Source organism: Sphaeramia orbicularis, chromosome 16 (genome assembly GCF_902148855.1).
Source record: "Sphaeramia orbicularis chromosome 16, fSphaOr1.1, whole genome shotgun sequence".
NCBI lineage: Eukaryota > Metazoa > Chordata > Actinopteri > Kurtiformes > Apogonidae > Sphaeramia > Sphaeramia orbicularis.
In genome coordinates this window covers 47,231,890-47,255,642 of record NC_043972.1, presented here as the reverse complement: position 1 = coordinate 47,255,642, position 23,753 = coordinate 47,231,890, and the positions used below count along the sequence as shown (strand labels likewise).

General features: G+C 37.6%; 3 protein-coding genes across 5 annotated transcripts in view; 1 reads left to right on the top strand and 2 right to left on the bottom strand.

Annotated features, from left to right (window-relative positions):
* Positions 1-7,090, bottom strand: part of LOC115435617 (aldehyde dehydrogenase, mitochondrial-like) — a 534,672-nt gene extending 527,582 nt beyond the window's left edge. Inside the window, exons 1-4 of one of the 2 annotated variants that reach the window (XM_030158149.1) lie at positions 6,910-7,090; positions 3,731-3,835; positions 1,803-1,943; positions 1,180-1,259 (exon numbers count right to left, since the gene is read on the bottom strand). In XM_030158149.1, coding sequence (XP_030014009.1) covers positions 1,180-1,259; positions 1,803-1,943; positions 3,731-3,835; positions 6,910-7,026 — 443 coding nt within the window. In that variant the 5' untranslated portion in view covers positions 7,027-7,090. The remainder of the gene's footprint in view (positions 1-1,179; positions 1,260-1,802; positions 1,944-3,730; positions 3,836-6,909) is intronic. The other variant, XM_030158146.1, reaches the window with a different exon arrangement.
* The window catches only part of LOC115435634 (zinc finger protein 239-like), a 695,125-nt gene that overhangs the window by 86,845 nt on the left and 584,527 nt on the right, over positions 1-23,753 (bottom strand). The gene's annotated exons all lie outside the window — the stretch shown is intronic.
* Positions 11,559-20,570, top strand: rbm42 (RNA binding motif protein 42). Of its 2 annotated transcripts, none has more exons than XM_030158165.1 (12): positions 11,559-11,874; positions 12,068-12,124; positions 13,221-13,353; positions 13,445-13,514; positions 13,713-13,784; positions 14,703-14,854; positions 15,883-16,053; positions 16,997-17,131; positions 18,603-18,720; positions 18,847-18,944; positions 19,166-19,262; positions 20,340-20,570. In XM_030158165.1, the coding sequence occupies exons 2-12, from the start codon at positions 12,069-12,071 to the stop codon at positions 20,450-20,452; spliced, it is 1,215 nt and encodes a 404-aa protein (XP_030014025.1). In that variant the 5' UTR covers positions 11,559-11,874; position 12,068; the 3' UTR covers positions 20,453-20,570. The 2 variants fall into 2 exon arrangements, with proteins under 2 accessions (XP_030014025.1, XP_030014024.1); XM_030158164.1 differs by having other exon boundaries at positions 14,700-14,854.

Below are 23,753 nucleotides of genomic sequence, written 5' to 3'. Positions count from 1 at the left end.
GTGTTTATAGGACACCTCTGCCACCATTAAACCCTTTTCACTAAATCTAACACAGAGTGGCTTCATTTTTCCATCCCTTAATTATAATGAGCTTCATTATAAACGAGATAAATGTTGAACGGAACAGTTACAAATTAATCAACCTTAAGTAATAAATGAATGCATCTGGATCACTTCTTTACAGAACAGTACTAATAGTCACATTTGTTATGCATGTACTGCATATTACAGGTTTTTGTTACTACTGCTAACACTTTTTGCAGAGTTTAAGTCATTGTTGCAAAGTTCTACACACGAGCCAAATAAGATTCACCACTATAATATTTCACTTTCTTCTTGAAATGAAACTCTGGAATCAGAACCTAACAATCCTGTTGGAACAAGGCACTTTTATCACAAAACGAGGCTTACTCTGACGGGGGCCGACAGCAAGAGTATATCCCTGAAATCCCCCCAATCCTCTGCTATATATAAATCTATTCACGATAATTGTTAGACAATCAATATGAGCTCAATTTAAGCTACATCAACCTGATAGTGGAGGAATAATGGTCAGAGAACCAATTTTTTCCCACAAAACTCCACCTAGTGAATGAAAATGACACCATATGAACTCTGGACGGTAACCAGAAAATGGACATTTGTAAGATGATCAATATGAACCAAAATGTATCTCAATTGGACTATTATTGCTTGATTTATATCCAAAAAACTGATTTTCAACCAAAGCGCCCCCATTTAGATGCCTTATAATACTCATAAAGAAGCTGAAATCCATAGAGTTCTTCCACTAGGGGTCCCTTATGTTGGTTATCAAGGGAGAAAAAATTCAACCAAATCTGTCCTAGTTATCGCATTCACATGAAGGATATCCAGTGGCGGCGGAGGAGGTGTTCAGGGAAAAACCATTATATCCCCAAAATCTAATTTCAGGGATATAATAATTCACGCCTGCACCATTTGAATCAACTCTTTCAAACTGCAAGAACACACGTCCTTTATTCTAACACTACCGTCTTAGTACATTTTTGACATTTTAATCTTTTTATAGGTTTTAGTGAAAGTTCCAGGTGTGAATTTTTGTCTTAGTATCAATTATCAGTGTGTGACTGATCTGTAAAACCTACAAAGTCACACTGAGTTGATAAAAAGCCTGTGTTGTGTTTTTGTTGTATTTACCTGAGACATTTGACCACATTGGGCAGATCCACCATGTAGGCCACTGCGTAGGGCTTCCCATTGTCCAGGGTTTCAAGCTCCTGTTACAAAAGCACAATGTCAGACAGAAGCACAGACAAGATGATGCACATAGATTTGAACCATTTCCATGTGTAGAATACGGTCTAAACTTGTTTGTTATGGTTATATGATGGGATGGTGCAGGTTATAGGTTATCATGCTCCTGATTCATGGTGCAAAAGAAAGATTCAGTAACTACACTTATAACCAATAGGGGATTACTCAGATGATGTCATCACTGCCCCTTCCCGCAAAAATGTTGATAGTGACAGAGCATTTAAGCATCTCTGACCAGATAACTACTGAGCTGAACAATTAGGAATGAATCCATCTGGATCTGGAAGTGGTTCACTGATAAATGTCAAACTGAACATCAGCTGTAAATAAAGGAATCTCAGTGGGTGTGATTTTCATTTTTGCAGTTATTATTTTCCTGTTTCAAAGCCTCATATTAAATATCAGCCACCCTCCACCACCTAACATCACCATCTACTAGGATTAAATATGCAAAAGTGATTAAAGTGCCGGCGTGTGGCGCATTTAGATCTAATAACAAGACTTACAGCAAGGTAGGCGGAGTCTCTCTCAATTGCATCAGCCAATCGGTTGAGCAGCAGGCCGCGATGAGAAGCGTCCATCCGTCGCCATGGTGACCCCAACTTGAAGGCGTCACGTGCTGCTTTCACTGCCTTGTCTACGTCTGTCTGTAAATATAACACCACAAAAACATACAGAGTGTAGCAGAAATATGAACTTATTATCAGTCACTGTATCAGGATACAGTTACAGCACAGAGGATGGACTTACCACCAACTGAACAGCACATTTTGAGAAAGAAGGTACAAATTTTATCTTGGACATGTGACTTTTTGGTTTGTTTTACGATTTCTCTGGAAAAGATTTCCATATTTACACTGGGAATTATTGTTCAGTTCAACAATAATTGATTCCCAATGGTTACCAGAGTGAAACAGGTGGTACAAAAGGACTTCACCTGGATTTCCACTGCCTCACTTATCTGAAAAAAAAATAGGATCAATGGCCCTGTATCTCACCAGCATATTCTATCAAGAATCAATCACTTGAATTTGTGGGGTTGTCAGGTTCTGCCACTATATTAGAGTCCTGTGGTCTGGATGCAGGAGATCAGTCTCCCAATAGAAGTGGGTGGTACTTTCACTGGAGGAGAACTCAACTATTTAAATCAAAGTCCAAATATGACTTCCTATTAGAGCTCAATAGGAACTATTACTTAAAGATCTGGTTTCATTGGACACTTTTAAGACGATGTTGTATGACATAGAGAGAGAGAGACATCGGGCTGCAGATGTTTTGCCTGATGTACTTTATCTTCATCCCGTGGGCAATTTTTTGCAAAGCTGACTTTGGAAGGTTTGACTTGACTATGTGTTTTTATGTATTGAAAACTTGTTTTCGTTTTACATATGAAAGTTTGTGTCTGTAACTATTTAATGTACTGCTGCCCGTCTTGGCCAGGACACTCTTGGAAAAGAGATTTTTAATCTCAGTGAGGTTTTCCTGGTTAAATACAGGTAAAATAAAAAAATAAAACCTTATGGTATCTGTAACCATTTCCATAGTACAAACCATCAAAATATGGACCATTATAAGTAAAGGCAAATTTCAAAAATTATTTCTCAAAAGTGTGAACGAACTTTGTAAACATTGTCCCAAGGAAGCTACATCATTTTTAAAAAAAAAATGATTTCAACTAGTAGTTTCAGAGAAGACAATTGTTGAAATCTAGACATTGGTGACCTTGAGCTTGATCGTTCAAGGTAACCCAAGGTCAAAGGTCATGGACCCAAATGAAAGTCTATGTATGACTTACTATCAGTCCTCAATAGTAACTATATGGATATCTGTAACCATTTCCGTGTTATAAACCATCAAACTATGGACGATTATAAGTAAAGGGCCTATTTTTTATATTTCAAAAATGTGTAAAAAAAAAAAAAAAAAAAAAAAGCAAAAATCTAAATTTCTCAAAACTGTAATCAAACTTTGTAGACATTGTCCCAAGGAAGGAAAATGAATCCAACCTGCAGTTTCATCAGAGAAGATGTTTGAAGAAATTGCTAACGTAGATGATGACTGAGACGGACACAGCTCCTTTACACTCGCTCATGGCCTATCAGCCGGTGAGCTGAAAAGCACACTCTAGACAGAGCACACCCTCTTCACACTATGCTGACCAATTCTTAAGTAAACAGAAAGTAAACTATTGGCTTACTGTGCGTAACATGGCCCTTATCTCTAGTGGCCTTCAACTGCATGTTAAAAGATGCAGCTTCAACTGAATTCTTAAAAATGAAACTACAGCCAAAACCACCACTTACGAAATCCCTTTAATGTCAATATTTCAACATAATCCTTTCATTTTAATCTTTATTTTGATAATATGTACATTTGTGATTGTTATTCAGGGGTGATATGAGTTTGTCTCACCATCACTGGTAACAGATTTTACCTGATCAGCCTCGGACACTTGACAGATGACCTCACCAGTCGCTGGGTTGATGGTGGGAAAGGTTTTACCACTCACTGCATCCTGCCACTGGTTGTTTATGAACAGCTGAAACACAGAAAAAGGCTGTGTTTAGACCATAAATACTGCACGGAAGGGTTTGAGACTCATCTGGACCTGCATATTTGTTTAGCATCTTCTGTTTAGTAATATTTTAGGACTGTTATAGAAGGATTCCATGTGTTTTACCTTCATGTTAATAGCACATCAAGAGGAAGTAGAGGTAACAGAAATTATGTAACCAAGTTCCTAAAAGGACATAAACACTAAAAAAAAAATGTCCATCTCAGTTCCTTTAATTCATTTTTAATAGAATTTTAAGGGTTCATAGTGTAATTTCTGCTTTATGCTTATTTAGTTAAGTGATGTTTAAGTGTTGGGAGGCAGTAGTGTATGGGTATTACTTAACTCCATTTCTGAACCCATGTCTGTCTCTATTGTCTATCTCCATGGTAACAGTGTGTAGACATAAGACATACAGGTGAATACACATAATACACATAATGAACTTGTACATTTGAACACATCCACATATTAAGGAATAAAAATATTAATCATTATAATACAGATAAAAGAATAGATAAGTTAAGGAAGGAATAGAAAGGAGTGTATTTTACTCATTTATTCATATTCAACTTCTTTGTGGACTTTTTAAGTGGAAAAAGTCGGTGAGTTTACGTGAAAAAGTTTTATTAGTTGGACTTACACACCCCGATAATACCAGTGAAAGTTGATCTACTCCTGTACATATAGAATAGAATAGAATAGAATAGAATAGAATAGAATAGAATAGAATAGAATAGGCTTTATTGTCATTACACAGGCTGTCCAACAAAATTACAGGTGGTCTTTGCAGCAACAGTGCACTATACAACTAATATACAACACAATAAAATACAGACATGCACAAAAGGAAAAAAAAAGAAATTTGGAAATCGTGTGCAATAGAGATCTGTGCAATGTGAAATATATGGTATAACAAGGTAATACATTTTTAAAAATAAAAGCAGTATAAAAATGTGCAAATATAACAATGTAAAACATACATGTGCCAGGCATGAGGCCCATGTTATTGCACATTACAGTGAGGTATGGTGTGTGTTTACAGTCTGCATGGCCCAAGGGAAGAAGCTGTTGATAAATCTGGTTGTGTGGGATTTGATTGACCTAAAACGCTGCCCATTTACAGACCAACTGGACCGGAATGGAACAAGGTGTTCTACATATGCACGAAAGCTCTGTCCTAAATCCTGATTTGGAATTCAAGCAACATGCATCTCATCTGGAAAAAAAGTACACTAGGTACAAATTTGCACCCATGTCCATTGTTGTGCCAGTTTACCGCTCAGTTGATGTTGGGAGCTTGTTATTGACTGTTGTTGTGAAATTAACATGAAGACACAAGCGTACACGAATGTGACATATTGAATTTTAAACATTTAAATGTATGATTTTTAGTGGCATCTCGTGGTGAAGTTGCAGGTTGTAGCCAGCTGAATCCACCCTCACCCTAACCTGCGGTGGCTGTTGTTGGACGGTGTTTGTTGTAGGTTGGGGATAAGTGTCAGACACAGTAACTGACAGTATCAGATCTAAACGCTGGACAAAACCCACAAGGAAACAGAAACAGGAGGAACTGGACTGTGCAAATGGCCATCCGCTCTCTCTGCAAATAGAAATTACTCATTCATATTTGGTGAAAACACAATGATTATGAACTGAACTGTAAGGAATTATTGGATGGGGAAACCGGGACGTCATCCACTGGTTTGGACCTGCCCCTTAGAAGCCAGGAGTCAGGAGGCCAATGCCATGTTGACTTTTGGAAGGGAGGTGGAAGGGAGCCTATTAGGGTAAAAAGGGTGAGGCCATCGTAATCATCAGCAAGGGTCATGGATGAACTAATGCCAAAGGCAACACTACTGACTGTAAAACTGTAAACTCCATCAACAATGAAGCTGTAAAAAAAAAAAAAAAAAAAAAAAAAAAAAGGCCATGAATAAAAAAATAAACCAAAACTCAAAAACTCTGACCCTGTTGGCTATAATACAGACCTGTCAATCAAATCCCAACACAACAGACATGAAAACTTTCCACACCTGAGATCTGATTAATGGACGAAGAATTAATAGATAGACCACCAGATCACTCATTAGAGTAAAAAATGAATAAATATAAAGAAAAAAAGGATATAAAAATAAAAGTAATACAAATTTAGATGGACATTCAATGCAAATTTATGGGAGCTGGGTTTTGAAGCAGCTTCTCATAGCCTCCAGTGACATTAAAACTGTAGGATACTTCTGTATTTGTTTCATTTGGCTCTTGACAGGTGGTTATACACTAATGAAAACATTATTGTGAATACTATATTCAGTTTCTGAAATCATATTTTTCTAAATCTTAGAGCCTGAACCTTCAAAGTCTGACATTATCACATTTTGAATATTTTTTTCCTTCCTGTTAGTGAGAATAATAACCTAGTTTTAACAATATCACGTACTATTGTAGAGGAAAACCAGATCTGTGGGTGTGTTTTTCACTTCCCACAGGCTCACCACTGACTGTTTATACAGTGAACCAAACCTTTGACCTGGATTTGACTTCTTATAAACCTGACTTTACTTCTGTTCATGACTAGTCTGTTTACAGCTCTAACTTTCCACTGGTAATGTAATTTATTACTCCAACACAAGAGGGTAGACTAGTCTAGAATCACAGGGTAGCACTTATAAAATATAATACAGTAACCATGTTACATAATGCTCATGTGAAACTCATCTCTTTCGCAACATGCATGAGTTTCCTGCCTTCAAACCACGTTTTCACTATTTTTCATGCACATCCCCCCCCCCCCTTTTTTTTTTTTTTTGACGTGGATGATGCCCATGTGTAAAGTTCCCCTTTAACCCACATATTGGTGCATGATCATGGGACAGTTAAGTGTTAGTGCAGAGTCCAGTGCGTGGACCCTGACCTCTGGCACATTTTTAATAAAGTTTAAACTCAGTCAAACTATCTGTGATAAAACTATCTGGACTTGTCAAATGTGACGCACTTGTTGATCTCGCATTTGGCTGGGGTCCAAGCCCACAGTGTGCAGTGGTCGTGGGGTGTGCTACCTTGTTGTAGTGGACCTCGGGCTGGGTGCTGGGGGCCGGGATGGCGGCGGCGGAGAACCGACACACCGACACCCGACCGAGTCTGGGAAGAGCCTGGAAAAGCGTCGCCCGGAGCATGATGCCTCTGCCTGCACCGACAGCCGCACAGTCAGGACCGACTATGGTCTGAGGCGGATTTAACGGCAGCAACGACTCTTCTTCACCGCCTGTTTATCGGCAGTTACTGGAGAACAGTTTTTAAGGTGCAGTACCTCCCCCTGCTGGACGGGAGTGGCACTGTCCTACCAGAAAGAGGCGCAGTCGCAGTGGCTCCCAACCTGTTCTGGCTCATGATCCCATTTTAACCCTTTCATGCACGAATTATGAGAACCTTAATCAAATTTTTTTCCTGAGTGTTTTTATTCCTCTTTAGGCATGAAAAAAACAATGCAATTGAAAATTTTCTTCTGAAAAATAAATTTAGAAAAATAAACAAAATAAAAATAATTTTAAAACATAAAAAATATACACAAAAAAATAATAATAATAAAAAAAAAAATCTTATGAACCTATTTTTCATGAAGTTGCAAAAATGTCCACTCAGCCGGACATCACACGTTTAATTTTTGATGCACAGAAACATGTATTTACTGATAAATTGTGAGAAAACTATGGGGAGGGCTTGTGATTCTGGGGGTTTATGGTCAGTAGAGATCTACATAATGTTATCGATTCACGTCAGAAAAGGTATGTAGTGTCTTAAAACTTTAATAAAGATATGTGTACAAAAAAAAAATCCATGAATATACAGGAGAACAGCTGTAGAATAGCTGTCCACTGTAGTGACCAGTGTGCATGAAAGGGTTAACATCACAAATTTCTGGTGACCCCAGACATTCAAAAGATACTTTTTTTTTTTTGCTAAAATTAATTTGTTTCTGATCATGTATTAGTTTGCTATACTATGTTACAAATAAACATTAATTTTAGACGACATTTAGTCTATATAATGTATATTATTATGGACAGAGGCAGAAAAGCCAGGTGCAGGTTACTGCACAAAGGGAGAATTTTATTTTCCTTGGTCAGGATATGTACAGTCAGTCCAGCTTGGATTTACAAGGCTGACAATTAATACTGAACAAACAAGAACTCAAACTATGAATTATGAAAGAGCTGCAGCATCTGAAACTGACCACAATGAACATTTGATGTATAAACAGTACCACAGTGCTTCAGTTTCAGCTTCACAGTTTATCTTTTATGGATTGGAAGTGTCTCTGTCAACTCACCATATATTTTTTATTTGAAAGGTTTTTTTATTTGTATCAATTACTAGAAATTTCAGGTGACCCCGTTTGAATTCCAGGCGACCCCACGTGGGGTCCCGACCCCAAGGTAGAAAAACACTGCACTTATCCTGTTAAATCCACCAAAGACACCTTCACTGTGCCTGAAAAAGACTCAAAAAATGAAAAAACTTTGAAAGACCTCTGTAAATCAAAATCAGAAGGGGGTTTGGCACTCCCATAATTTTTATCATATTATTATATTATTTATTTTTATTTATCCTTGTTTTTATTTTGATGTATTTTTCCTCATTTGTGTTTTGTATCTCAGGTTTATATCTGTTCTTCATTTATTGTTATATGTTCAAAGAAAATAATGAGAGCATTATGACCTAACTGCACATTTATCTGTACTGATGTTAAAATCCCACACGCAATGTGTATGCAGTTAACGTGTTATGACAATGTGCTCTAATAAAAAACATTTGAAATGAAAGATGAAAAATTTTAAATACAATTATATATATATATATATATATATATATATATATATATATATATATATTGATTGATTGATTGATTGATTGATTGATTGATATATAACAATAATAGTAGTATTAGAAAAATGATAAGTTTCGTAACATCCTTCTACGCTTGCTCGTCTCTTTTCATCCCCAAATGTATAGCGACGTAATGACGGTCCAAAACTATGTAAAATAAACAAAAGTAATGAACTGCAGTAACCGATTACTTTTTGGTGTAACATAGTAGTGTAAGGCCTTACTAATCAATTTTCAGTGATATTTTACGCAGTACATTTTCAGTTGTGCTTGCAACACATATTTCACCCATAATTTAATTGCTCAAATCAACAAAACAAAACAAAAAAAACAATGAATATAAACAGCGAGACTGCGAGACCTTAAGGAATCAAAAATGCAGCAATAATTTTCTATTTCCTGTTGGTGGTCAGCCAATGGATGAAGATGCACATGTGCTGTTTATGATGAGAGTCTGTATGTAACTCAAAAGTAATACAGTAGTCATGTAATGCATTATAATTCTGAGACAGTAATAGTGTAAGGTAAGGAATTACTTTTAAATAACAGTAACAAGTAATGTGCAATGTATTACAGTTTGGAAGTAACTTGCACAACACTGAAAATAAAATAAAATAAAATAAAATAAAATAAAATAAAATAAAATAAATAAAATAAAATAAAATAAACAAGTGGTGCCAGGCACAACAAACCCTGCCCCTCACACATATTGTAGCTTATTTTGGCATGGATCCAGCTGATGTCATCATGTCTATGCATGTGCCGATGTCAGCATTATCATAGACACCATAGACTAATTTCAGCCATAATAAGTAAATGGGGAAAAAAATATTTTAAAAATGTGTCAAAATTTGGAACTTTGACCGCCTTTTCCCAAAATATAATCACATCTATTCTGGGTCTTTGGCAATCTGTAAACCCAATTTGGTGTGAATTCAACCAATAGTTTTGCTGCTGAAGCGTTAACAAACAAACAAAGAAACAACCGAACCAAAAATAAAACCCCTCGCCTCCCCTTCGGGGGGGCAGGGTAATAACATAAAATGGGACTGCCATCCTGTGGAGGTTAGACATAGCTCCCCTGGCTCAGTGCCTGTACATTGGAGTTTACCCAGGTAAACTAGGGGCTTGCTTCCAGTGATCAGACTCTGACTGTTGTCTGTGCTTGTACTTTGAACAACAATTCAGTGTATCTCACCGTCTTGGAGCCTCGGAATGAAGTACTGAAAGGAGTTCCAGTTGTTCTACTTGGGGATGTCGATGCTCATGTGGGTGATGACAGTAAGACCTGAAGGGATGTGACTGGGAGGATCAGACCCCCTGATCTGACCCTGGTTGGTGTTCTGTACAATAACTGTGTTTATAAGTGCATGTGACACTGGGACACTGTAGGTGAGGGTGAAATGAGGAGCTGAGTTGTCATTCGTGTTAACGTGTTCTTCTATATCAAGCTCTAAGGACGAGTCTGGATTCAGATCGGTCTCAAAGTTGACCAAATTTGTTCAGATCACAAATAAGGTGGACACTCAGTGCTGAGGACTCAAAGACAATGAGCCCCGAACATTATGAGATCTCAGTTTATTCACCCTATGGGTGAGCTCACCTGTACAAATGGGTTGGTCTTTAACTTAGCGTTATCTAAAAAGATCAAACAGATGTGGGGCCTTAACTCTAAGTAAACTTATGCCAACAATCAGTTTACCCTTATCACCGATATGTGACAACACTATGTGTGTGAATGTGTTTGTGCAGACATGTATCTAGAAGAAGAACAGAACCTAATCAACTCTTGTTTAGACAGATGGTTCCATCTAAACAATCTTAACCTAGAGATAACATACTTAAACTACTACAGAGTACTACATCAATCCTGGTCACAATGAACTCACTATTAACATTACTGAAGTAAAACAGATTAAAACAAAAGAATCCTATGTTAAAACAATAACTACTTAATACTAAAACAATTCATCATAAAATTTCAATATCTAAAGTAAAATATGTTTCATTTGGTTATCATCCAATAATGAGTTGGATCTGATGGGGAGGATTATGTCATGGGTCTCCAGAACCTGGGGACAGGTACCAGCTCCATGTCACTGGTCTCTGTCCTTTTCTTTTCTCCCTCTTTCCTCTTCTTTCCTCTTGGTAGATGGCCAGCTAACTTTAGCCCAGTTTTACAGGTTTTTTTGATTCCTTTACGACAGAACATCATATCGGGTTGCATTGTAGAGAATTGGCTTTTTCTTTCGCTTGGGCTTCTTCCTGTGTGGAGGTAAAAAGAAATTACAAGGAGGACATGTTGACAAAATATGAATAAATGAAGAAGTGAATGAATGAGTGAATGAATGAATGAATGAATGAAGTGATAGATTACTGAGACAGAAGCAGAGGTTAAAACTTATTGTTAAGGCACGAAACCTGGTATTAAGACATAGCGTACATCATGGGTACCATCTGTATTCAAATGAAAAAAGTGTATGTATGAGTGAAATGCTGATAGAAATGTTAATGATCCGTATAAGTATATGGTGAACAGGACTGAAAAACTCCACAGAACGAACACTGTACAGGAGCATGCATTGACTGGTACTGCAGTGGATTAGGGGAAGAAATGTGGGAGTCAAAGTCGTTATTAAAGGACAGTAAACAGAACATTACACTGGATATTAAACTGCAAAGGAAAACAACAGAAAAAGTTCACAGTCCCCTCATCAATAACATTTTGAGTAAATGGTGTTTGATATAAGGAATTTCTTTTCAATCCGCTCTTCACTCTAATCCAGTAGGGGGTGGTAGTGCACCGGTAAACTAGTTCAGCTACCACCATTAAACCAACGAAGAAGAGGAAATTGATGCTATGCTACAACGTTATTGCTACAACAGACATCTGCGTATTTAATTTATATTTTTGTGTAATTATTTTTGTTACTCGTTATCTAGACGGTGGCTGTGTTGACCATGTGTAACAGAGGAGAGAATCTGTGCATATAATGTGTAGTTAGCTGCTTAGTTAAAGGCAAAGGACAGTAATATAGCTGCTAGCTAGCTCTGTGTGTGCTAGTTAGCGCTACTAATCGAAGTTACATTAGAGCAGGTGGAACTTTTCATGCCCAGATCTCACTAACTTCCTCAAGGTAAGCGTGTTTATTATGCAGAACTTGGTTTAAGATTCTCGGTGAGCTGGAAACAACAGAGCAAAGTCACCTACGAAACGCTGGGAAATGTAAATGTTTACGAAGCTAGCTGGTTAATTAAGTTAAGTCAAGCTAACTGCAGCTACATTCCCATGTTGATTTGTTCATCTTAAATCAGTGTTTTATTTTTCAGCATGGCGCTAAAGTCAGGAGAAGAGCGACTGAAAGAGATGGAGGCTGAGATGGCTCTGTGAGTACAAGACTGTTTTTAACTCATCCTTCTCTGTCCGAGCTTCATATAGTAGAAGTAGCTGCATTTTAAAGGACTGTTTGCTGATTCTTCCTGTTTATTTACTTGTGTCCTCACTATTATTTGATGGTTTGTTGTGGTTGTTTCTTGGTGCCTATTGTTTTGTTTGATTCAGTGCTTCCATATGTTTGTATAAAATAGAATGGACATGATTTCGTCTATAGTCAATAAAAGTATTGTAAACACTCCCAGCGCCAGGGATGGACAAATTAGATTGAAATAATATATAATACTTGAATACAATACTTAAGTTGTATTAAATTTGATATGGTAGGTCTTAAGGTATGTTGCCATAAACTTGTTGGTTGTATTGTGTTAAAATGTCTCTGTTAAATGTCCAAACTGCAAAGAAAGTAACATTAGTCAACTCAGTTCCACCCGTTCCAACCCGACAATTTATATTGAAATTAGGAACCAGTTATCACTAACTTTGCACCACCCCCCCACCACCAGTGAGAAATGATCACAGAACATTAATTTCTGTGTACAGTATGTACATATACATATGTATAAATAAATGCATTTTTCCTAAATTCTAGGAGTCATAAATTTTTGCCAGTATGGCAGTGAAATAGGTTGTGAAATGGGCGTAAGATTTGGTTCTAAGTAGTCTTGAAAAGGTCTTAAAAAGTCTTAAATTTAACTTGTAGACACCTGTAGGAACCCTGATAAAGATATTTGTGTCACTGTAATACATTTGAGAAATAAATCAAAAACTTTACTCACTTTTTCTGAATCTACTTTTTAGTGTTCACATCTCAACACATCTGGCCAAATTAAGCACTGGTCCAATCCATTTTTTAAATTTGTTTTACACTCTTGTGATGTCATTATGTTGACATCAAGCAGAAAGGATTTTACAGTATTTTAAAAATACAAAAATAAGTGTTTGTGATACAAAATATGATGACATTTTCTTCACTTAAAATACAATTTTTTTTTTTTTAAATTTATATATTTTAATACATGTATCAGAAATACTGCCCACTGCTAATAGTCATTTTAGTCATTTTTTTGTTATTTTGTCTTGCTGTAGTTTTGAGCAGGAGGTTCTTGGTGGTCCGGTCCCTGTGTCTGGAAGCCCCCCGGTTATGGAAGTACCTGTTGCACTGGCTGTCCCAGCGATTCCAGTGGTGCGACCTATCATAGGCACCAACACTTATAGACAGGTTTGTACTGTTACTATAGTTAGTACTACTGATGGATGATCTACTTGGACTTGTTTTCCATAATCTCTGTCCCTCTGTCTGTATTTCTCAGGTCCAGCAGACTTTGGAAGCCAGAGCTGCTAGTTTTGTTGGACCTCCGCCACCGGCTTTTGTCGGACCAGGTGAATAGAAATTCTTTTGTACATACGATTACATTCAACCAAGATTTGACAGACATACACTTTCAGATATTCTCTGTAAGAATATTTGTTGGGAAAAGTCTATGCACCTCTGATGTGTTTCAAGAAAATGCTGACCTGTCCTTGTATCATCAGCTGTCTTCATATTCAGGTACACTATGTGACATTTGTGTCTTTCAGTCCCTCCGGCACGTCCCCCACCTCCTCCTATGATGAGACCAGCTTTTGTCCCACACATCCTGCAGAGACCTGGTAAGTTTATTGCAACACAGTATGCTAGATAAAACAAATGAAATTGTTCTGTTGAGGATGTAGAGCTGCAACAATTAATTGAATTGATAACAGTTTGACTCCTAAATTAATCAACAACTCTTTTGAAAATTAATTATCGAGCTGAGTAAATTTTTTTTTTTTTTAAGAAAAGGTAGTTTAACATTTTCAGATTGCAGTCTCTTAAACTATTTTCTGGTGCTTTTTTCCTCTGTGACAGTAATCTAAATATCTTTAAGTTGTGTCCAAGAGGATGTCATGTTGAGTTTTGGAAAACAGCTTTTCATCATTTTTTGACATTTTGGAAACAAAACAGTTACTCAACTTAAAATGCAGGAGCTGAAATGGGAGAAAAAATGCCAGACTTTTCCTTCTGCAACTCTCTCTTCTGTCCACATCTAAAGACTGACTCTAAAAGTACATGACTTGACATCATTTCAGGCTGCTGCAGAAAAATGAAACTACTTTTCCAAGCCTCAGTGTTGAGACACAGAGTGGAAAAGTAGAATCTCATCCAGGCTGCACCTGACAGAATCTGATCAATGGCTGGTAATACAGAGCTGTCAGTTACACACTAAACGCCTTACATGTCTGAAAACACCTGTGAACACCTAAAAATGTTCTTCATGCAGTAAATTTTCTACAGCCTGAAAACACTGGGAAGGAGTAGGTGCAGAAATGTCATGTCCTGTAAGACCACTGGATTTACAATATGATGAAAGGTGATAGTGGAACAGATGACCAGTGATGTTGAAAACTGCCAAGTGCTTTAGCGTCAATCAAATATATTATCATCACATTAATCAACACTGAAAATACTCATCATTTGCAGCCCTAATATGATGTACTGTCTCTGCATCAAGCACAAAGAAATGATGTTACTTTCCTGTGTGTTAGTAGGTCAGAGGCTGCAGATGATGCGTGGTCCTCCCATAGCCCCTCCTCTGCCACGCCCTCCTCCGCCTCCTCCCATGATGCTCCCTCCTCCGTTGCAGGGTCAAACACCTCAGGGTCCTTCACAGCCGATTGGGCACATGACGGCAGCGCCTCAGGTCAGAGGTCACAGAGCAGACAGGGCTTCAGAGCCACATAGCAAGAGTTGTTCGACTGTTTATAGGCACGTTTCCACTGCAGTAACTTTGGGGGCTATTAATAAGCTCTACTTACCCTTTCACTATTTTTTTTTATAACTCTGCATATATTATTTGGCAATAATTCAGCTGTGAGTTTAATCAAGTCAGAAGTCAGGTCCTTGCAACATGGCCTTTCTACAATTTTCAAACATTGTTTTCTAGACCTTGGGAAGTCTGGAATTTTGTGTGAAAGTCTTAATAAAGTATGGAAAAAGTTTATCTCGTAGTCGAATTTTAGAGTATGCTTAAAGGCACATAATCTTGCAAGATAAGAAATACATGAGCATAGCATATTAGTTTAGTCCTTCGAAATAAAACAGATTGCAAGAAAACTTGAAAAACCTACATGAAAACAAAATATGACTTCATTCACATATTTGAAAAGGAGTGGGAGGAAGTGTAACTTATAAAACAGTTATAAAACATATAAAAACAAAACTTGATATGATTTCACTAACCAGTCGGTACTGGAATGATTCTAGTGAAACTTGTTTGTGTGGTATCATGCACTGTTGGGATTTTTATATGTTTTGAAAATGTTTCTGTTAGTAAAACACAATTTACTGCAAATTATGCATTCATACATTCAAACACTTTTTAAAATGAGCTTTTCTACTACACATCAGGTACAATCTCAACTAAAAAAGTAGGCATGCAAGTATAAAAAAGTCAAGCGGTAGAGGTAAAAAAATTGCAGTTTTTGAAAAAACAAGAAAAAGTCTGGAATTTTTTAGTTGGACCAAGCACCCTGTTTTAGTAACAGTTGGTTTAAGTGTGTTTTTAACAGGTCTGTTGTTACAATATGATGAAGTATGACATCTATCACTGTTAAAAACACAAATGGAAAACACTGAGAGGTAACTTAGACTCTGTTTCCTGCTTCAGTTCAGTTGAAACTAAAGTGATGCTACTTGTTTTGTTAATGTCATTTGTTGTGTGTGACTCAGGTCAGTGACATGGTTTCAATGGTGCCAGGCCCCAACACCAGACCAGGAGCCCCTCCGTCTGTCAAACCGTCTCCATCCATCATCCAGGCTGCTCCTACAGTCTACTCGGCTCCTCCTGCTCCTCCTGTTCATCGACGAAATGATGTCAGAGCACAGAGACAAGCCAGAATGGTATGTCCATTTCATTGAACGCCTCTTTCATGTCTTAGTATTATGATGTTTGTTGTAGAATGGTGATTTTTCCAAACTGTTTCAGTTTCACACTGAGGAGAAACTCAGTGTCACCTCAACCTTAAAAAATTATGTATTAAATCTATAAAAATATGTCACAGATTTACCATAGATCTATATTTTGCTGTCAAAACACAGTCTATTTTTGATTCTCTTTTCCATGTAGTTTTTTTTTATCTCCTTGTATGTGTTTCCTTTTTTTTTTTTTACTTGCTGCGTCTTTTCACACCATTTTAATCGTTTTCCATTGTTTTGATGGTTTTTCATCTTTTACATTTTTACATCTTTTTTAAATAATTTTTTTAAAATTTCTTTTTCACATGTTCACGAACATAAAGTACAACAAACAGTACAGCAAGGCCAGTTGAGGGTTACAGTATTCAACAAAAGATATCCATAAATAATACAATAAAAGGAAAATAGGGGCATGACATTACCATTTCAGCGCTGATGTCTTTGTTTATAAATCCAATCCATTTGTCCCACTTTCTTTCAAACTCATCTTTTTTTAATCTTAAACGTCATTACATCATTTTAAGTAATTTAATTTAGATACATTTTTTACAGTTGAGATCTCTCTACATTTTATATGGCTTTGGTGAGGTGACTATTTCTAAACTCTTCCAGAGAACACTTGTCCACTATTAGAACATTTTATTCACATATCGTATTACTGCTATATATTTTCCTCTGCTGACTGTCGACCCAATGTCAACAGCTCCATCACCCAATTTGTGTCCTGGTCGGAAGTTTGGGAAACACAGTTACAGGGTTTTAATACAAACTGTACTTGTATTGTGTTGATAGGGACAGAGTGTTCTGACAGATTGTGTGTTCTTTAGGGTAAGGATAATAATCACAAAGTGTTGTGTCTGTGTTTCAGGAGGAGCTGGCGGCCCGTGTGGCAGAGCAGCAGGCGGCCGTGATGGCAGCTGGTCTACTAGAGAAGAAGGAAAGTGAAGACAGCAGCGCTGTCATTGGACCCAACATGCCCGAACCTGAACCACCTCACCCTGAGGTATGCCACATTTACAGGCAACTCCTGACACAAGTATCGTATGATCTAGAGTTTTGTGGTTTCAGTTCAGGAAGCTCATCATAGAGAAATGGTTGCATTTATTAGCAGCAAATACTTCCTAAAAGGGATGCACCGATACCGGTATTGGTCTGATACTGAGTGTGTGTAGTAATACTCGTACTTGTAAAAGTGCTCCGATACAAACACACCGATACCACTTGACGGCAGCGTGACATTCACCTCATAGTGCAGCAAGTATGCGGCGGAGGAGTAATGTCAGCAGTGTGAAGATGTTTTAAATATATACGACGGTGACAAAAGTAATGGTGACTGCAAGTTATGTTAAAGACACAGACAGATACGGATGGAGCATATTGTTCATCCTCTGCGTACATTGCACACATAATTCTGTCTGTTTTCTGGGAGCTAGTGGATGCGTAGTCAGAGCCATGTACAGATCATCATATTATCTTATAAGGCTCTGTGCGAACCCAGTTGGAGAAGCAGTACCACTGGGAACCGTGGAGGTAGAGGATATTTTCAGAGCGACTGTGAGTTAGTGAAAAACTACTGACATATTTATGCCAACTACCCTCATCAATATCAACATTAGTATCCATATTAGTATTACCTCCTCTGTCGCCACCATGTTTATTATTACTGGCTTTCTTCTTCTTCTCAAAAAACTTTACTCTTCTTTGTGGTATTTAGCAAGTATGATTAATTAAGAGCGGTGCCCTCTGGTGGATTGATTGAGAAACATTCATTCCAACTCATTAAATGTCAGTAGCGGCACTTCATTACTGCTGAAATCTCGCTCCATCATGTCAGGTAGTGATGCAAGTCAGAAATGCCCATTTCTTCTAAACCGCCCCTCTTCAGATCGATTTATTTTATTGAATTTCTCTGTAGAATTTATTTAGTTCTACTACATAAATGTCATTGCCTGTACTGTATCCGATGGTTCAATAAATTAATCATTAAGGAATATGACATGCTTTTTTCATGAAGTATATAAACAATATTTAGGTTTCATACTTATAGACCCTATCGAAAGAGAAATTCAGGTTCTCAGAAAAATCACTGCTTATCAATTGATTGTTAATCAATCGATAAGGTCAACCAACTAATGATTAACGGATTAGTCGATAATTTGCATCCCTAATAAAGATATATAGTAGTGCATTGAATCAGTCTTCGAACCAGTCACATGGTGTATGGAGGAGAAACATTTGATCTTGACTAAATCAGGTAGACCAAATCCAAATCTGGAATTTTATTTATGGATTTAGATAAATTCAAGCATTTTTTCCCCCAATAGCAAAGTCCTCGTTGATCAGTGATATTAACTTCTCTTCATGTGTTTTAAGATCATAGGTTTTTTTGTCATCAGTCCATGAAAAGTCATGTAGAACTTATTAAAATATAGTGGCGAACCCTGTTTTATAACGTGTGGTGTGTTGTGTCTCAGCCTGTGGAAAATACCACAGAGGACAAAAAGAAGGCGAAGGTGGAGAAGGTGAAGAAGTGCATCCGGACGGCAGCGGGGACATCCTGGGAGGACCCCAGTCTGCTGGAGTGGGACGCAGGTACAGACCACCTCAAGAACCACCACACAGACACAGACGTTTGGGTGTTGTTGTTACTGGTCATTTCACTGATGTGGTTACTGGTGATCACATTGTCTGGTCTAATTCCTGTTCATCCTGTCGTAGATGACTTCCGTATATTCTGCGGTGACCTTGGCAATGAGGTCAACGATGACATCCTGGCCAGAGCCTTCAGTAGATACCCATCCTTCCTCAAAGCCAAGGTTATTTGTTATTAATATTTTGTCTCCCTGTTCTCAGTTCAAACTTTTATGTCCTCACGTAAACCTGCTCAGTCTTAATAACTGCTATCATCCCTTTTAGTTTTTGGATCATTAAACTCTGATGTTACTTTTATTTTACTCCTTCACCATCTGTAAGACACCAGTTTCCTCCTTTAAGTGACTAAAATATGTAATGATGTGTCGGTTGTGGTTCTTGTCAGGTGGTGAGAGACAAACGCACAGGAAAGACAAAAGGCTATGGCTTTGTCAGCTTCAAAGATCCCAACGACTACGTTCGAGCCATGAGGGAGATGAACGGTCAGTTTGACAGATGTGTTTCACTTCACTGCTATTTTTTATTTTTCATAACTTTAAGGCCTGTTCTGTTTTAATAGGTGTACGATAGAGAGTCAAAAAGTTCTCAGACAAATGTCAAAGACAGCCCCAGGAATCTACAAGGAAGGAGTCTACCGATGGAAACAGGTTATAAAAGTGTTTAGACTCTAGCGGAACTTTTGTAGGAAAATACTTATTTCCTCGAGATTAAGTATTAAGGATATAATGGTTTTACCGCCACCACCAGGCATCCTTCCTGTGAATGCGATAACTAGGGCATAGTTTAAAAAAAAAAAAAAAAACAGGGACAGATTTGGTTGGATTTCTTCTCCCTTGATAACCAACATAGAGAACCCCTAGTGGAAGAACTCTATCTTCAGCTTCTCTATGATTTTTTTCAAGTTGTCCAAATGGGGGCGCTTTAGTTGAAGATTTGTTTTTGTGGACATAAGACAAGCAATAATAGGCTGATTGAGATAAAATTTGGTTCATATTGAACATCTTTCGCTACCATTCAGAGTTCATTTGGTGTCATTTTCATTCAGTAGGTGGAATTTTGTGGGGATAGATTAGTTCTCAGACCATTATTCTGCCACTATCAGGTTGATGCAGCTCAAGTTGAGTTCATATCGATTGTCAATTACCTTTCTTCATGCCACTACCTTGAGTTTACATGATGTCATATTTTGACACAAGGTGGTGTGTCTTTTCCAAATGGTTGGGGGATGTTTGATAATTTTCTGAAATATCAAATGAACAGTTATGGGTATTTCTAGACAATGTCACATTTCGTATTAAATTTATCCACAATCTGCTTCATGAATAACAATTAAGTTGGTATCTTTTGTACATTGTGTTGTTTATTTGCTTTATTATTTAGCAGAGGACTGGGGGGATTTCGGGGATATACACTGGGTGTCGTGTAAGCCTCGTTTTGATAAACTTTTGTTGCATTTGTCTGAGAACTTTTTGACTCTCCCTCGTATACTCTTTGCTTTGTGATTCAACCATTAAGTACAGATTACTTAAACTTTGGACATTTTTTTTTCCCCTCTTCAGGAAAGTACGTTGGCAGTCGTCCCATAAAACTGAGGAAGAGCATGTGGAAGGACCGCAACATGGAGGTGGTTCGCAAAAAACAGAAAGAGAAGAAGAAACTGGGCCTCAGATAGTCCTCTGTGCTCCTGTGTGCAGACACACAATAACATTTTATTTTGTCAGAATTAGGAAATATGTCTCCTATGTGATAGTCTTTTTTTTCTTGGAATAAAACCCAGGTTTATAATGTCATATGGTCACATTTTTGTCATTGGTCACAACCTGTAGCCACGACAGAGGATTTAGTTAGTGGAATACAGACTAATAAACAAAAACACTTTATTATTATTATTTGGGTGGTGAGCCTCGGGACAAGTTTGACAGACTTGTATTTGAGTGTTTGGTCAGTTTTTAACATATTTAGTGTCCACCCCCTGATATTTATTTATTTATTAGGGACAGTGCATATTAATGAACATCTACAACAACTGCAGCTGTAAATATGCCAGATTGTAGCAGCAGTGCTAATTTTCATCAGTAGTCCCTAGGCAGGTGACAGGAAAGACAGTTGACAAAAAGGCAAAATATCATAAAACACATCATAAAAAGACAGTTGACAAAAACACAAAACATCATAAAAACACACAGAACAACACAGTGAGGACAATCTCCTGATGGTCACAGGCTTGGTTTTCCTTTGTCCAATGTTTAAGTTGTGATTTGAAGGAGGCGTATGATTGTGAGTCTCTTATGTTGAGTTATAAACTGTTCCAATATTCAGTTCCAGTGACTGAAATTGTAGTTTGTCCAAAAGTAGTGCACCTGCGTGGCACCTCAGTCTCTTCAAGCTGTGACCCTGGTGAGGGGTTTGGATAAAGTCTGTAATTAATTCTGTAATTAAAAGTAGTCAACACTTAATTACATACACATAAAATTACATCAAATATTTTTTCCTCTTCTCCTAAAATGATTGTGATAATCAAATAAAATTTTATTTATGTAGCGCCAAATCATAACAAAAGTTATCTCATGACACTTTACATATAGAGTTGGTCAAAACCAGACTCTAAGCCAATGTACAGAAACCCAACAGAATCCTCCAGGAGCAAACACTTGTGACTGGTGACAGTGGCGAGGAAAAACTTCCCTTTAACAGGCAGAAACCTGGAGCAGACCCAGACTCCTGGAGGATGGACGTCTGCCTTGACCAGTTGGGGTTAAAGAGAGAGAGATAGAGAGAGACTGGGGGAGAAGAGGGGAAGTAGGGAGAGACACATTTGATGCAGTTGATGCACAGATAACAACTAGAACATCTGTGGAACTGTATAATAAACACTATCATAACTATAAGGATAAATGAGTGATGACGATGAAGGCAGGAGAGAGGCAGGACCACAGCAGCAGGTCCAGAGATGATCAAGGGAAAACCTGTGAGGCGATAAAGCACAGAGACTCCAGGGAATAAGTCAAGTCAGTAATATGTATTCACTGGGGCGTAAATAGAAGAGAAAATTAGGAGAGAAAAGGTCAGGGAGAAAGAGGAGCAGAGAGGAGGTCATAGAGGAGGAGGAGCAGAGAAGAGCTCAGTGTATCCAGATGAGTCTCCAGCAGTCTAAGCCTGTAGCAGCAGAATTAAGAGCAGCCTGAGCCACCCTGACTATAAGATTCATCAAAAAGGAATGTTTTTAACCTACCCTTAAACATAGAGAGGGTGTCTGCCTCCCGGACCGAGGCAGGGAGGTGGTTCCACAATTGTGGAGCTTGATAGCTGAAGACTCTGGCCCCCATCCTACTTTTGGAGATTCTAGGGACCACCAGTAAGCCTGCATGTTGAGAGCGTAGTGCTCTAGATTGACTGTATGGAACTAAAAGCTCTTTCAGATAAGTATGTGCCAGGCCATGAAGGGCTTTGTAAGTGAGGAGTATTTTAAAGTCTATCCTATAATGTGTTTCATTCTTGATTGTTTACCCATAAAGACCCACTGCTACTTTTGTAGCAGTTCCAAAATGTTTTTTCTCTATATTTAACTTGTCTTAAATGATTTATCACCATTTATGACATTATCCTCTGTATTTTGTGTTTTCTCAGTGAACATCAGCTATATTCCTATATTTAATTTACTGGTCATGTAGATGTTCATAAAAGCTCAGATTAAATTTGAAGGTTATTATACAAAAAAAAGAGAAAACTGGAGAAAAAGTGACTTTCAGCAAAATACAGGGGTTGGACAAAATAATGGAAACACCTTCACCTCAAGATGATAATGCCCCAATCCATACAGCTAGAATTGTTAAAGAATGGCATGAGGAACATTCTAATGAAGTTGAGCATCTCATATGGCTAGCACAGTCCCCAGACCTCAACATTATTGAGCATTTATGGTCAGTTTTAGAGATTCAAGTAAGATGTCGATTTCCACCGCCATCGTCTTTAAAAGAGTTGGAGGGTATTCTAACTGAAGAATGGCTTAAAATTCCTTTGGAAACAATTCACAAGTTGTATGAATCAATACCTCGGAGAATTGAGGCTGTAAATGCCGCAAAAGGCGGACCTACACCATATTAAATTATATTTTGTTGATTTTTTAAGGTGTTTCCATTATTTTGTCCAACCCCTGTATATCATTAACTGAATATAAACCAAGTGTCTCCATCCACTGTTATTGATCCAACTCCATGTGTTTACTGGTGAATCAATGTTGTAGAAGATGATGGTGTTTCCATGTTCACTACGGAGCCTCTGAACGTCCAAATGGGTCATATCTGACAAACTGTATTTTACACCAGTTATTTACAAGGATTGATAGGATTAATGGATCGACAGATATTAAACATTTTTGATCAGGAGATGGTTTAGGTCCTCAGTGGCTGTTTGGGTCTTTATGGGTTAAATTGTGAATGGGACTCAGTATGTGATCGATACACCAGGTTAAAGGTGAACAGAAATAAAGAGGAATGTATCTCAAAACAGAAATGATTCCAACTTTAAGGCCAATGGTGTAAAAATACTTAATATACACTGCCTGGCCAAAAAAAAGTCACCATCTGCATTTAACTGGTGAAAAATTAATGCAACACTGGATGGAAATAAATCTTGTGACATTGCAGAAACTTATCAAAACAATGCCACAGTGAATGCGTCCCGTAATCAAAGCTAAAAGCGATCCAATGAAATATTAGTGTGACCTTTTTTTTTGGCCAGTGTATATTAGCCAGTTATTGCTAAAAACTGAAAATCCTGCCTTCACGTACATGTTAAGCTTTTGTCACTAACTTCCAAAACAATTTACTCAGCTAATAAAAATGAGAAAGCGGTTTTCATTTTAAACATTTTTATTTGTTCACATTTAGAAGTAAAATCAACCTCTGCGTATTGCTAGCTGTGTTCACTGTGTTCCTGCAGATTTCCTCAACAGTGGACACACACAGTCAGTA